Source organism: Cordyceps fumosorosea (assembly GCF_001636725.1).
Source record: "Cordyceps fumosorosea ARSEF 2679 chromosome Unknown scaffold_22, whole genome shotgun sequence".
Lineage (NCBI taxonomy): Eukaryota > Fungi > Ascomycota > Sordariomycetes > Hypocreales > Cordycipitaceae > Cordyceps > Cordyceps fumosorosea.
In genome coordinates, this window is record NW_017387322.1 from 407,093 (window position 1) to 420,741 (window position 13,649).

Sequence of the window (13,649 nt, forward strand, 5' to 3'; positions counted from 1 at the left end):
ATCTTTTCTACTTGTCTTTTTTAAGCCGCTTGTCGGTTTCTTCCCTTCTTGACGTTGACGACTTCTCATGGTAGGTTACACTTTGCACGCTTCAGTATCCCAATTCAAGGTGAGGCGTACAATCTCGTCCCTCCTGGTTGCGTAAGCACATCTTGCAACCCTCAAGTGCTTTGTCTTGCCTTTGTCTTGCCGTCCCAAAGGGCTGTTTGCGCACAACAATGTTGCATAATGCATCTCTTGGACAAAGCGGCGTGACTGGCACCTTGTACCATCCATCCATTCATTCATTCAAAAGTTACACTTTATGCTGTTGGATACCGGGGATAAATTTGATGAACAAAGTTTTTGTATCAGTCTCCAGTCTAGCTACCGAGTACTCGCCGAGGCATAGCCTTGCCTCCCATTCGCCAAATTCTGCCCTACCTCCTGGGCGGGTGAAAACGTGTTGAAAATATGGACCAAAAAGAAACATAAAATATGAATCAATAGAAATGATAACAGAAAGAGAAAAATCATCATCTGCAGCAATGCAGATTGTCGCACCCATACTCTTCGAGGTTTGAATAGCTCCCACCAACACTCTCCTGCAGTGGTCGAGATCCTTCTAAGGTTAGACCGTGACGGTCGCAGTAACGTACATTGTCGTGGTATATAGGATTGTTGTTTCGTATACGGTAACACGAGAGGTCGTCGTTGAGGGTGGCTTGGTATAAGTGCTCACTGCGGAAGTTGAAGTTGCTGGGGTTTTAGTTTCGGAGGAAGTGGGCTGTGGCTCAGCGCTGCTGCTGGATCCTTTTGGGCCATTACCATCACCCTTCTAGGATGAGAAGGATGCCAGGGCAGCGCAGAAGTTGTTTCTGTTGTCCTTGTCGAGAGCGACCGACTGGTTGTTGACAGTAACCATGTTGATGCTCGCCTTAGTGGCGAGGCCAAAAATGTGAACGCTGGAGTTTTGGATATCAAGAATATTATCCTGGCAGTTATTTGCGTCGACGCACTTCTGGTCGTAGTTATCAAAGAAGCTGTAGAGGCCAGCACCGTAAATAAGAATGTCGCAAGAATCGACGACGCGGACGCCCCAAGTTCTGGCGCACTTAGGACCAGTGCATTTCGAAAAGTCAGGGTCACTGTACTTGGCGTTGTACTTGAAAGGAACCTTGGCATCGGGGTTGCCTTGCATGTAGGCAGTCTCGGTTTGAATGAGGCCCATGTAGACGTTCTTGGCCTTGGTGAGCTGGTAGTTGGACAAAACACTGTGCTCAGAAGCTGTGCCCCAGAGCCAAGCGCCCTTGGTGCTCTCGATTAAAATACCACGTCCGTTGTAGATGTTGATTTGGTTATGGTCACCAAGGTCGAGCTCGTGGTCAGCAACCCAGTACCAGGTGTTCTCGAGGTAGACGCTTGCTTGAGCTGTAACGTGCAGAAGCATAAACGCGCCAATGCACTCGGGTTTCGGGGGAGCGATCTGCTGGGGGTTCTTGGAGCACTTGTCGGATTGAAGTTTGGTTCCTTCGAAGCCGCCGACGCGGAAATGAACATCCCAAAGACCCGCGGCACCCTGTTTTTGACCGGCAACGTTGAACTCCATCAGGATAGCACCGGGTTGGGGCCCCATGGTAGAGAAGATGATGTCCTGCATCTCGACAGTGCCGACATCTCCAGCATTACCGACCTGGAAGACGGGCTTCGGATTGCTCTGATCCTGGAAGTTGCTGTTGCCGCTGGCAAAAATGACGGGCCAAATTTCACCGACAACCTTGACGTTCTTAGGAACCTTGACCGTGTTGGTAACAACATAGTTGCCGTGGTCGAAGTAAACGATCTGGTCGCTACCAATGCCGTCAAAGACAGCTTGGATCGCGGCAGTATCATCGGTGACACCATCGCCTTTGGCACCCTTGGACTTGACGGAAACAAACTTGGAGGCGTCGACGTCGTTGTATTGAGGCTTTGATCTGGTGAAAATGTTTCCGGAGGCATCTAGGAGGGCAGCAGGCTTAGAAACGGGGGTCTGGGTAGCCTGGACAGCGCTACCACTATTCCCTTTGTAGGCCCTGCCCTGGATCCAAGACTGAACCTTCGCGTTGCCGTTGAGGATGGTGGCGTTAGTCTGGGGGTTCTGGACGGCCGCGGGGCAGTTCTTGCTAAAATCAACGTTGTCGACAATCAGCGTACCGCGGGTGTCGTTCTGGCTAGGGCTGTAGCGAGTGGCAATGCCGACTGGGGTGTTGGAGAATGTGCTGTCTTGGACAAGAACGGCACCGACCTGCTGCTGGTCTTGGCCGTTGCTAGACATGTCCAGACCAATATCACAGCTGTCAATGTTGAGACCGTGGAAGGTCCAAGCCCAATTCCAGTTCATGTAGATAGCAGTGCGGCATCCGTTGAACTTCAAGTTCCGGGTGGTGAACTGCTGAGCACCCCAGAAAACACCGAGGTTGCCGCCGTTGAAGGTAAGGTCGGACATGAAGCCACCAGAGCCGTTCTCGGTAAAGATTCCTTGCTGCTTGTTGTCACTGCTCTTATCTTTGATCATGTCGAATTGAATGTTCTGAAGCGAGGTGGCTTGGGCAACCTGCCAGTGGATACCAGTTCCAGTGGACTTGCCCTGAGCAGTGATGTCAATCTTGAAGTTGCGGATCTGACGGAAGAAGTTGTTTTGGTTCGTGTACCAGTTGACGCCACCGTCGGCGTACGGGTCGGAGTCGATGACGGCAATGCCCTGGAAGTTGGCAGAAGCCTTGAGAGTCGGCACGTTTACAGCATCTCCAACGAGCTGGGTGTAGTAGTATTGAATGATGGGCTTCGAGACGACGTAGGTTCCAGGAGGGAAGTACACAAGGGCAGGCGTCGTGGTGCTGGAGTCGCAGCCCTGGCCACAGCGGTTCCCATCCGTGATGGCAGCATTGATGGCAGCAGTATCGTCAGTAGAGCCATCGCCTGTAGCACCAAAGTCCTTGACGTTGCGGTAGACTTTAAAATTGCCGTTGCTGGGCACAGCGCCCTGCCGCTTGATGCTGGAGAGCCACCAACTGCCGCCATTTCGAGCCTCCAAAGTGTCGACAGAGGAAGATGGCGCTGCTGAGACTGGGGAGAAAGCACTCAGGGCCAGCAGAGAGGCCGTGAAGAGCGAGCCGAGACCCATGGTGCGGGATTCGGGTGAGTAAGTGCGTCTAGATCGGAAGTATGTGTCAGTTGTTGTTGTCGAGGACGAAGGAGAAAATAGAAGGAAGAAGTGCAGAGCGAAAGCGAGGGGATGCAGAAGATGCAGTGTACAGTGTCATGTAGGTAAGACAATAGGAACTATGATGGGGGGAAATGCTGTATTTGAGGAACAGTGAGTAAATATGACATGCGGCTTAGCAGGTAAGGGTTGTACCGCCTGCCGGCTGGCAAGCGACTGCCTGCCAGCTGCACGATCCGTTGTTGTTGTTGTTGTTGGACGGCTGTCGCCTTATTGTCGGCGATGGTGGGGCAGTAAGTCACCAGCTTGTTTTCCTCTCTTCACGAGACTGCTACTTGAACCTGCTAACGACATGATCGACAAGTCAAAGACGATTGTCGACGACTGTTATGGATCTTCATCCTCTGCTGCAAGGCACTTGCCAGTACAGGTGTGTCAGGTGGGTGTACAGCGTCTTACACGCGTACCGTTGATCTTGCCGTTTGGTGCTGGCAACAAACACTTACAGTTTCTTTGCAGACGAGACACGGAATACGTACACGAGGCTACCTGCACAGGCGGCTAAAAACAGGAAAGAGACAAAAAAGGAGGGTCGGAAGCGGCAACGCTCACGTTGAGTTGCCCAAAGACACAAGCAAACGTCGCGTATCGTCAAAGAAAGTATGGGGAGGGCGAAAGAGGCACGACTACTGAATCTCAAGAGGCGTTCATGTTCATCGGGCGCGGGAACCCGCTCATTATAAGCTCCGATCGAAACTGGCGAAGACCGTCGGCATGCAAGCCTGGCATCTGGCAAGGTCGGTCGAGCATGACGGCCACTTTCAGGCAGTGCTAGCCAGCCAGCCCATTGTTCTCGCTCCATTTACGGATACATCGTTTTCTCAACATTCGTCGGGGCGGCGCGTACTGAGGTATTGAGAAAGCGGAGCCCCCACACCCCGGCCACACCCTTGCGGGCTTACCGAATCGACAGGTACCGAACCACCCCATCAATTGGCCCAATGCAGCCTGTCCTCTGTTTCAGATGATGGGTCGCGCATATTGGCTCTCACACATGAGCTTCTGCCGCTGTCAGGCATGGCAGTTGAAGCAGGCAGGAAACAAACTCGGACCTCATTTCCTGTCCACCGCGCCTGCGCCGGCATGACGAAACGGACACGGTCGACCGACTCTAACCTACCCCTGACGTAACTATTGCTCGGTGGAAATTAGTTTGAGCGGCAACCTCCATCAACCACTACTAGTTTGTCTTGGAGCAACGATGCTCCTGATCATGTTGTGGACACCAATTCACCGACTCATGATACTAGCTACCTTGACTATCATGCACTCATCTATACAAATCCAGTACCTTGCGCCGTGTGAGAGAAAAGGTGGTCCCTGCTACTTTATGCCATCGGACAGTTAGCACACGCACATAAGACTCATGCCGGAGCAGCGCCGAAGCCTGGGCCGATGGTTTTTGGCATTTGCCCAAGAGAAGCAGGTCCTAGTTTGCGGAGTGTCCTATTCTTTGCACATCGAGAAGCTGAGAGCCAATCCTTGCAGGGGAGCCTCGCTGAGCTGACACCTCACCAGGGAGCATGTAGGGTCTCCTTGTCGCACGCATGGGCTGCTAAAAAGGCTAGCGCTGTTTCACCCGCTCCCAACCCCTGGAATGCGTCTGGAAGGGCTGAAGGTCGCTGTACTCGCTGTACCAGGCTGGTCTGAGTCGTGCCTTTCTTCCTTGAAACTGAAAAGGGTTGGCGATGTGTTGGAAACAAGCAACTCTATGGCCAGTCAAAGGAGTTTCTAGACTACGTGCCCCTGAAGCAAATTTTCGGAAAGAAAACCCTTCATATCTAGCGCCGGTGGGTGTTGGGGGTCAGCCCCCGAAAGGTACGCAACATGTCTATTGTGTCTCGATTCTGTGGACTGCAAAGTTTATTATTGTGTGTCTCCCAAGACTAACTAACCACTTCGTTAGTGGCAGTCGCTCTCAACGTGAGAGGTCACATTCCTCTAGCTGCAGATGACAACGACGATCAAAATTGCAGTAATGGCTGCCGACTCTCAGATGCGACATGTTCAGAAATCTTCGCCATATTGCGTGACATCGCTTGATGGCTATCCTTTGATCTCATGTTGCCTTGTCAGCTCTATTCTTGCCCTAGCCCGTGCTGCCTTTGCGCAGAAACAATCGAAGAGAATCTAGGCAGGCGTCTGCAAGAACAAAACCGCATCATGTACGGAGTACCAGACCAGAGCCCGTGCTTTGCAGCCTGCCACACTAGGCAGCTGGCCCAGTTCTAGTGCCCGGCGTGGAGCACTCTGACCGCGGTTGGCGTCTCGGATGACAGGCTCTATGTGGATCGACCCCGACGCAAACCAGATCACTAGATCCACAGCTTGCGGAGGTATAGGGATGGATATTTTCTTCACAAACTCGTCAACATGAAGACAAGCTAAGCGTCACTATCAGCCACACGACGGTGGTGAGCATACGCATCTTCAAGGCGACACCGCGCCATGCCCGTCGCCACTCAATATTCCAGGTGTCACACCAATGTCGGCCAAGGTGCGAAACTTTGCAAAACAGTTCAAAATACAATACCTAGCAGGCACGTGTGTCACCTTGCACGCGACCAGGCATATGTAAATCGAGCCGCACTACAACAGTCACAGCCAATCGTCGAACACCACGACCCTTAGGCGCTGAGCTTGAGATGGACAAACCTGGTGATATGGCGGATGTACAATGGCGGTGCATTCGTACTAACTATACCCACAAAGCGAGCAGATGTCACCAAAGTAATGCTCTTCCTGTTCGATCCATTTCTCACTAAATTTTAGCATCGGCAACAGTCCTGGCAGGAGTGCAGTCGTTACCCCACACGCCAGTCTACGCCAGATCTCGACGCCTGCCGCACCTCTCTCAGCCTCTTTTCCTTGTTGTTAGGATTCTCCAAGATCATCCTATCACGATGCCTGTCAAAAAACGGCCATTCAGGCCGTACGAAGTAGCACATCACCTTTTGCAGCTGCTTTCTATTCATCCGCATGCCACAACTCCTCGAGCAAGGCAGCATCTGCGATCAGCAACATCTCAACATTCGCGGGGTTCGCAGGCCATGTGCTATCCCAACTGCAGTCATGGTACCATGAAGTAGTGCGCCACGCGGACGATTTGATTTCGCATATGCCCACAGTAGCACCGAGAACACTACCACCGGGGTCACCTACACGCCGGTCGACTATGTTATTCTCCGGACCCGGACTGGTGTAATATTATTCCTGGTGTGGAGATATCCCTGTGACGGCAGCGCATAAGCGACTCTTGGCAACTACAGAGAAGCACAAGGCTCGCAACCGTATTCTCAACCCGCCATGATGAAAGGAACGATACCAGAAAAGAGCAATGTGGAAGCACATGAACACACTCCACATCTACCCGTGCCCGCCCAGCCGGTGGGTCAACCGGCGTCTTTTCGGTCCTGCTTGGCTGCCGGGAGCAACAGTCCACTCCGTAGCTGGGACAGCGTCGGGGGAGGATCAACCGCAGAGCACGACCAGGACCAAATGAATGTAACAAGTGGCGCCCCATGTAAGAAAGGCGAACAAAGAAAGGAACGGAGCATGCAGCGTTTACTAGAAGAGGAAATCAGCCACAACGACATTTTGTCAAAGGACATATGCTGTTTACGGGAATAGCTCCGTTCATGACCCGGATCGTCAGCGCATTGATCTCCCCTGCATTGCAGTGATGGTAAATGATTGTCATTACATCTTTCGTGCTCGACCCCTTTGTTATTCTTTTCTCGTCGCCGAGTTTCGCTTGTACCAGCCACCACGTGGTACGCGCTTTGTCGAGACATCACTGCAATCGGCGATGTGAGGACTCATCCACAGCTGACAAGTTGAATGATCACATGCCATGTCGCGGAGTATCGCCTCTCGAGCCTTGGCATTGTCCGCAACAGGCAGGACGCTGATCAAGTTAGCCGCACACCGCTCCGTCTCCGATGATTGCGCATTGTCTCGCGTCATCTCAATCTCGTTCTCGTCACAGCTGATCCTGCCTGCCTGCCTGCCTGAGCTCGCCCCGATGGGAGTTTGCTGCTCGGATCTGTTTGTTGCACAATTCGCAACATGGTCTTATTCCTAAAAGTCAAATAAAAGCCCAGCCAAGGGAAGAAGCTTGTTCTCCTTGGCACGGAGCACAGCCGTTGACGTCACGAGCGTGGCATTCAAGATAGGTGTCGCTCCTGGGACTTGGTGAGTCTTGTAGAATTCTATGTTGTCCCTGCGCATTGTGGCGCTTTTCTACCAAACCCCCAACCAACGTACAAATGTGAATCCAACCAGAACAAAAGGGACCTGCAAGGTATGCTTCCAAAAACGCAGTCTATATAGTATATTAACCCAATAGAAAAAGAGAAGGAACGTATGCGCGCTAAGCTGTATGTGATGGTGTATCAATCCCCCCCATGACTTGTCCATAGTAAAAAGAAAAAAAAAAAGTCCCAAAACGCCAGATCCGAGGGTGGTTATATATGCAACGATCAGGGAGTGGCCACAGACCGCTCTCCGAATTAAAAGAAACCAGAGCCGCCGCTGCTGCTAAAAGGCGGCGAGGGCGCGCCCTCCAACATCTCGATGCCGTCGATGCCAGCTCCAAAGTCCATGATCAGGATCTTGGGCGCCTGGCCGGTGCTCACGATGCGCCTGTAGTCGCTCTTGGCCGAGAGCACCCAGCTGGCGTGCCAGCGGGGAAATTCGAGCAGCTGCCTGCCGTCGCGGAGGTCCCAGACCTTGATGTCGGTGTCGTAGCTGGCGGAGACGAGGCGGCCGCTGACTGAGTCGACGTGGAGGCTGCGGACGAGATTGGCGTGCGCGTTGGGCAGCTCGTGGACGCAGTCGCCGGTGCGGGCGTCCCAGACACGGATGGCGCGGTCGTTGCCGGCCGAGGCGACGAGGCGGCCGTCGTCGGAGAACTGCGAGCAGGCGAGGCCCTTGGTGTGCCCCGCGAACTGGCGCACGGCGCGGCCGGAGTCAAGGTCCCACAGCTTGACGAGCAGGTCGCCGGAGCACGAGACGACGGTGCGACCGCGCATCTGCACGGCGTTGACGGGCCCCGCGTGGCCGCGCAGCTGCCGCAGGAGGTTGCCCGTGGCGCGGTCCCACACGCAAATGGTCGTGTCCTTGCTGCAGGTGACGATGTGGCGGTCGTCAAAGACGAGGTCGAGCACGGCGGCGGTGTGGTGCTCGAGGCGCCGCACAGGGCGGTACCCGTCGCGGACGGAGTGGATGATGGCGGTAGCATCGGACGAGCCGGTGACGAGGATCTCGTCGTCGTACTGCAGGCACAGGATCGAGGCCATGTGGTGCATGGAATAGGCGACGGCAGCCGGCGTCGAGGCGACCATGCGCTCGTCGCCGTGGTTTGGGCCCGAGGCGTAATGCGTCTCCGCGCCGCCGAGTTCATCGTCAAAGAGCAGCTCCCGCGCGTGCACCACATCGGGCGGGCCGATGACGAGGCGGCACTCAAGGGTCCGCATGTCCCAGATGCGGATCGTCTTGTCACGCGAGCCCGAGACGATCTTATGCTCGTCAAACTGCAGACAGTACACGCTATCAGTGTGCCCGCAGAGGTAGACAGGACGCGCCCGGCCCTCCGCCCAGTGCTGAGCTAGTTGCTGCCGTGTGCGGTAGGCGCGCTTCCAGTCGTTTTCAGGCACAGCGTGCGGGATGCCGAGGCCTGTGCCGGGCTGCACGGGTCCGCCAGTGGCAAAAGTTTGGCCCATCTCGCGAAAGAAAGACTCGCGCCAGACGTGCTGGTTCTCGATGACGTCCGCCCACTTTCGACTGACGGTACTCATCGTGGCGAGGGTCGCGGCGTCGAGATTGGCGAGGATCTGAATGGCCAGCTCGGTTGGCAGCGCGGTGATAAAGTCAACGCGGCGGATTTTGGTCGTCTCGGAAGCAGCGGCCTCGCCATCGATATCAAATTCGGCACTGGTGCCCGTCAAGACAATGCCGATGCCACTCTCGCGGTCGTTGCCGTCGTCGCTTGTCGGCTGGTGGAGCCAGCGGTTACGAGCGAAGAAGTCGTTTTGCATGGCAGCAGACGCCTTGGCAGCGGCTCCGCCGTACTCGGGGATGAATGGAGGAGCATCCCCGAGTGCGGGGATGGGAAGGCTGGCAGGTGTCGGGTGGTGACACGACAGGGAGGCTTGAAGGCAAGCATCGAGGCCATAGGCAGATCGAGCTTGACGGAACGTGGTGGCTTGGCGCAACTTGTTCCAGGTCGAGCTAGCTGTGGAGGGTCTCGATTCGGGGTGGTCTTGTTGCTCGTGGATGGGTTCCTCGTTGAGAAGTGAGGGGCGGCGATGGACCATGCCCTTGAAAGAGTGCGAAGCACGTCGAATGATGCCTCTGAAGGGGCCGGCGGTAGCGTGGCGTCTGTGTTGGGGATTCGGATATTGGTCGTTGGAGTCATCAATGGCATTTTCATTCAAATTATGGGTATCGTGGACGAATAACGAGCTCCTTGGGCGGCGCCATGGCAGGGAGAGACTGAGGCTTCGCGTGCGCTGATCATGGGGCCCGGGGTGAGCACCTGAATGGCGGCGCGGGGACGACGGCTCGGCGGGAGGCTGAGTTCCGGCAGCAGAAAAGATTTCTCGCTGGACGGCGGCCCAGTCAAAGGGTTTGGTGGGAGATTTCTGGCTCATCTTGTCTGGGGATCTTGCGTGACAGGTTGTCTGCGGCAACTGTGGGAGGCTGTGAGGGGTACAAAACGGCAGCGAAGAGTCTGTGACGGGCACAGGGTTTGTTTTTGTGCTGAATCAGAGTAGGGCGTCGAAATTGTTTTTCCAATCGACGACTGGGGGAGGTCAGAGGGAAACACCAGGGGCGATCGACGGCAAGGTAGGCGTCGAGGGAGGGAGCCGTGCGCTCGGCAAGTGAAGTATCGAGGCTGTTGACGGAGAGCGGGCACGGTCGTAAAGGCAATGTAGCACTCGAAATACGGCTTCAGATTATTCGCGTCAAAGCAGTTGGATGGGTTCTGGGCTGTTGACTGCAGAGGGAAGTAAATGAATCGGTGGAGGCTTGTGGGAGGTTGTGTTACGGGCGTTCTGCAGGGAGGACAAACGGGACGGGGGTCGAGAGAAGCAACAACGAAGCAGCAAGGAGAGAGACAGGCTGGTGTCCGTGGTTCTAAGTCAGAGACGAGAAGGAAAGGGAATAGCGGAAGAAACGCTGTAGGGGTGGAAGAAGACGAGAGAAAGAAGAGTGAGAGAGGGACGTGGTTAAAAAAAAAAAGGAAGCGATGACAATAACAATGCGTGGGTTGGCGGCCGAAGAAGTGTCACTGAGAATTGGTTAATCTAATAATAAATGGCTGCCAATCAAGTTGCAAGGCTAGTGGATAACTTTTCAGTGGGCTGTCAGTGGGTTCAGCATAGACTGCGTAAGGTTTAGGGGCGGTCAGAAGAAATCAAGGGTTTTTTTAGGCGTCAGGGCCTCTCTAACTGCGCTTTCAAGGGATGACTTATTTGCCACGTTTTGCCCAATCAGCGTCATTGAATCATTGTTGCAAGCTTCTCTCCGCATGAAGCCGACCCTGAGTGGGGTCCTATGTTTTCTAGTGTCTGCAACCACTCATCATCGTCAAGTGGCGGGAACTCTTTTTTTTTTCTAGCTCAGTCTTGGATGTAGAATTGTGCGATATTTTACGATTCAATGGGATTTTTACCTTTTTTCCATGTGTCCATGACTTTCCCGCTAAGGTCTGTGGTGGGGTAGAAATACTCGGTGCCTTTTTACCCCAGAATATGCCACCTGCACCCTGGACCGCTGAGAGATGTAGAAGAGCGCTGTCACGGTACACATTCATAGATGGTGGGTGGTGCCGTGGCGTCGCCGCATCGCAGGGTGGCGCTTTTCAGCAACCCAATAGGTCTATGTCTGCAAAGCCTGTGGGAAATTCATGAAAAAAACAAAATAGAATCATGGTCATCTCTCTACACATACGACGAACTCTCTTTCGCCCTGACCGGAGGCCTACTTCTCGGTACCTAAGTTAGTACTAATGTTCGGTAGCCTCGATCTTGTTAGCCTAAAGTTTCAACCGACGGCGAGACCGATGTCACCCATGCAGCCAGTGGGCGCCGACCAACCAACAGACTCCCTACAGTCTACCTACAGATACTTACCTGCAAAGCATAAAGATGCACGACGCAACTAAAATGCACTTTTGGCTGGTCAGCGTAATAAAAATGATGGGAACTTGGTTTCCAGTGTTGTCATACATTCTTGCAATGGGCAATTCGTACCTCAACAACTCGTAGCCATGCGCATGCACTTGGACACCTAACACATCACCACATGCTCATCGTCAACATCAGTGTTTCCATATCCTCTTCAATGTTTCCAGTGAACAGCTCATCTGATAGAATACCTACCATCAGATTAATCATTATCCTGCACGATAAAACCCATGAAAATTATAAATCCAAAATCATGATGTGCTACGTCTAAATTTCGCATCTAAACACTTGCTTACCCTACACCAACAACGTCCACCAGCTAAAATTTGCATTGTGCATGCCTCATTCATCCATCCACGCAAACAGCGAACTCTTACTACACCCATTGACGCTCGCATCATATCATCACTAGTATCATCAGACTCGCATCCACCCATAATCCACCTCATAGCCAGCAACATGGCCCCCTCAACGCCACCGCCCCAGCAGATCGGCCTTGCCCTGCCCCTGCTCTATCGCTTCTTCTTCCTCTTCCTCGAGCCCGCGTCCGCCCTCGCTGGCGCCTACTTCTGCCACGCGCGACCGGCGCGCTACCTGACCCTCCTTGACGCGCCCTCCGCCGCCGCGACCATCTACGCCACCGGTTCGTCGCCGCTCGGCACCTCGGTTGCCCTCTCCCAGCTCGCCGCGCTTCTCCTTCTCCTCGGCGCCTACCAGGCCGTCATCCTGCGCAGCACCCGCGACTTGCGCGTCTGGCGCGCCGTCCTCGGCGCGCCGTCCTCGGCGCGGCGCTGCTCGGCGACTTGGCACGCCTGCACGCGCTGCGCGCCCTCGGGCCGCGCATCTACTACGACGTCGCGGCGTGGAACGCGGCCGCGTGGGGGAACGTGGGGTGGATTTACGTCGGCGCGATGCTGCGGGTGTGCTTCTTGGCCGGCGTGGGCATGGGAGCCAAGGTGCCGGCCAAGAAACGCCAATGAGGTTGAGGGGCTGAGTACGACAACTCGTCCAGCTGAGGGAGGGGGAGTTTAAAGGCATGTGTGGGAGAGACATCAAAAGGACGCAGCAGAAAGGCATGCCGTGATTTTTCGCAGGACTTAATCGATCAAGACATTGCAATTACTCAATACCTGTATAAATTCGGCGATTAAACCGGAATCTGTCTCATTGATGCTTCAATGTCAAGCCATGCAAGCAAGTGACTTGCTGTCAAGCTGGCAGCGGTTTGAGATGCTGTGAGACAGCATGAACGCAGCTCACCCTATCGCTTGCAAACAAGCTGAATATTGCATCATTGATGATGAGTGGAATTGCAAAATAATATCCCGAGTGGTGAACTTCCTGTGTTGCCCCCTCATTCTTTTGAAACAGTGCAGTGTACCGGGCCAATTGAGATGGCCTCATCACAGTCAACACTGAAACTAAATGACGAGCACAAGAGAGCAAGCAAGAATTGTTGACGAAATGGGGGACAGAGAATTGGTATTGAGTCTCGTAGTATATAATCGCCCGCTCGTTTCCATCCATCTACCTTGGAATCACGAGACCCAATAAGCCCATGATTTTAGTACGCTTGCTTTCACACGCACCAACTTTCTCAAGCATTTTATTCAGAGGAAACCTACTTCCAACATGCAATTTTCAATCGTTGCCCTATTCGTTGGCACTGCCGCTGCCATTCCCGCTACCCTCTCCGCCAAGCTGGCAGCTCGCGATGGCATCTGCAGCGCCCTTCTCTACAGCATACCTATGTGCTGCAGCGCCGACGTCCTCAATTGCAACCCTCGTATGTTTCCTCGACTCGTCAGGCCCCCTTTCGAAGATTAAGTACGCCGGGACGATCCACTGGCGCGCAGAAACGTAGCCTCGTCTGCCAACGGCCTTGAAGGCTTCAGAAAGGCCGGTGGCGCCGCCGGTGCCCTGCCACGATGCTGCACAATTACAACCGGATCTTTCTTGTGCAAAGACGTCTGAACCTGAGCTCTCTGTTCACTAGACCGTCCATGGAGGGGAGAAGAGATGGTAGAGTGTCGTTACCCGAGACATGTGTCTCGGCATCGAATTTCTTTAGAGGGCTATGTAGTGATAAAAACTGCCCTGGGGGAATGTATTGCTCTCGAATAGACACTGCCATGGCATCATACCGGCCCCGACACGGAAGCGGGAGGTTTTCTACTGGTACTCAACCACCCCCCCCCGCTAACAAAACACAG

At 54.1% G+C, this 13,649-nt stretch overlaps 4 protein-coding genes across 4 annotated transcripts; 2 read left to right on the top strand and 2 right to left on the bottom strand.

Annotated features, from left to right (window-relative positions):
• Positions 1 to 817: 817 nt before the first annotated feature.
• Positions 818 to 3,145, bottom strand: ISF_07555 (glucan 1,3-beta-glucosidase; the record flags this gene model as incomplete). Its single annotated transcript, XM_018851158.1, has 1 exon — positions 818 to 3,145. One exon carries the CDS (start codon positions 3,143 to 3,145, stop codon positions 818 to 820), a length of 2,328 nt encoding a protein of 775 aa, XP_018701754.1.
• A 4,610-nt stretch (positions 3,146 to 7,755) lies between these two features.
• On the bottom strand, positions 7,756 to 9,897 carry ISF_07556 (WD40 repeat-like-containing domain protein; the record flags this gene model as incomplete). Its single annotated transcript, XM_018851159.1, has 1 exon — positions 7,756 to 9,897. The coding sequence occupies one exon, from the start codon at positions 9,895 to 9,897 to the stop codon at positions 7,756 to 7,758; it is 2,142 nt and encodes a 713-aa protein (XP_018701755.1).
• Positions 9,898 to 11,895: 1,998 nt separating this feature from the next.
• On the top strand, positions 11,896 to 12,416 carry ISF_07557 (hypothetical protein; the record flags this gene model as incomplete). Its single annotated transcript, XM_018851160.1, has 2 exons — positions 11,896 to 12,079; positions 12,154 to 12,416. 2 exons carry the CDS (start codon positions 11,896 to 11,898, stop codon positions 12,414 to 12,416), a joined length of 447 nt encoding a protein of 148 aa, XP_018701756.1.
• Positions 12,417 to 13,068: 652 nt separating this feature from the next.
• ISF_07558 (Hydrophobin 2) lies at positions 13,069 to 13,410 on the top strand (the record flags this gene model as incomplete). Its single annotated transcript, XM_018851161.1, has 2 exons — positions 13,069 to 13,222; positions 13,301 to 13,410. 2 exons carry the CDS (start codon positions 13,069 to 13,071, stop codon positions 13,408 to 13,410), a joined length of 264 nt encoding a protein of 87 aa, XP_018701757.1.
• Between the last annotated feature and the right edge of the window lie 239 nt (positions 13,411 to 13,649).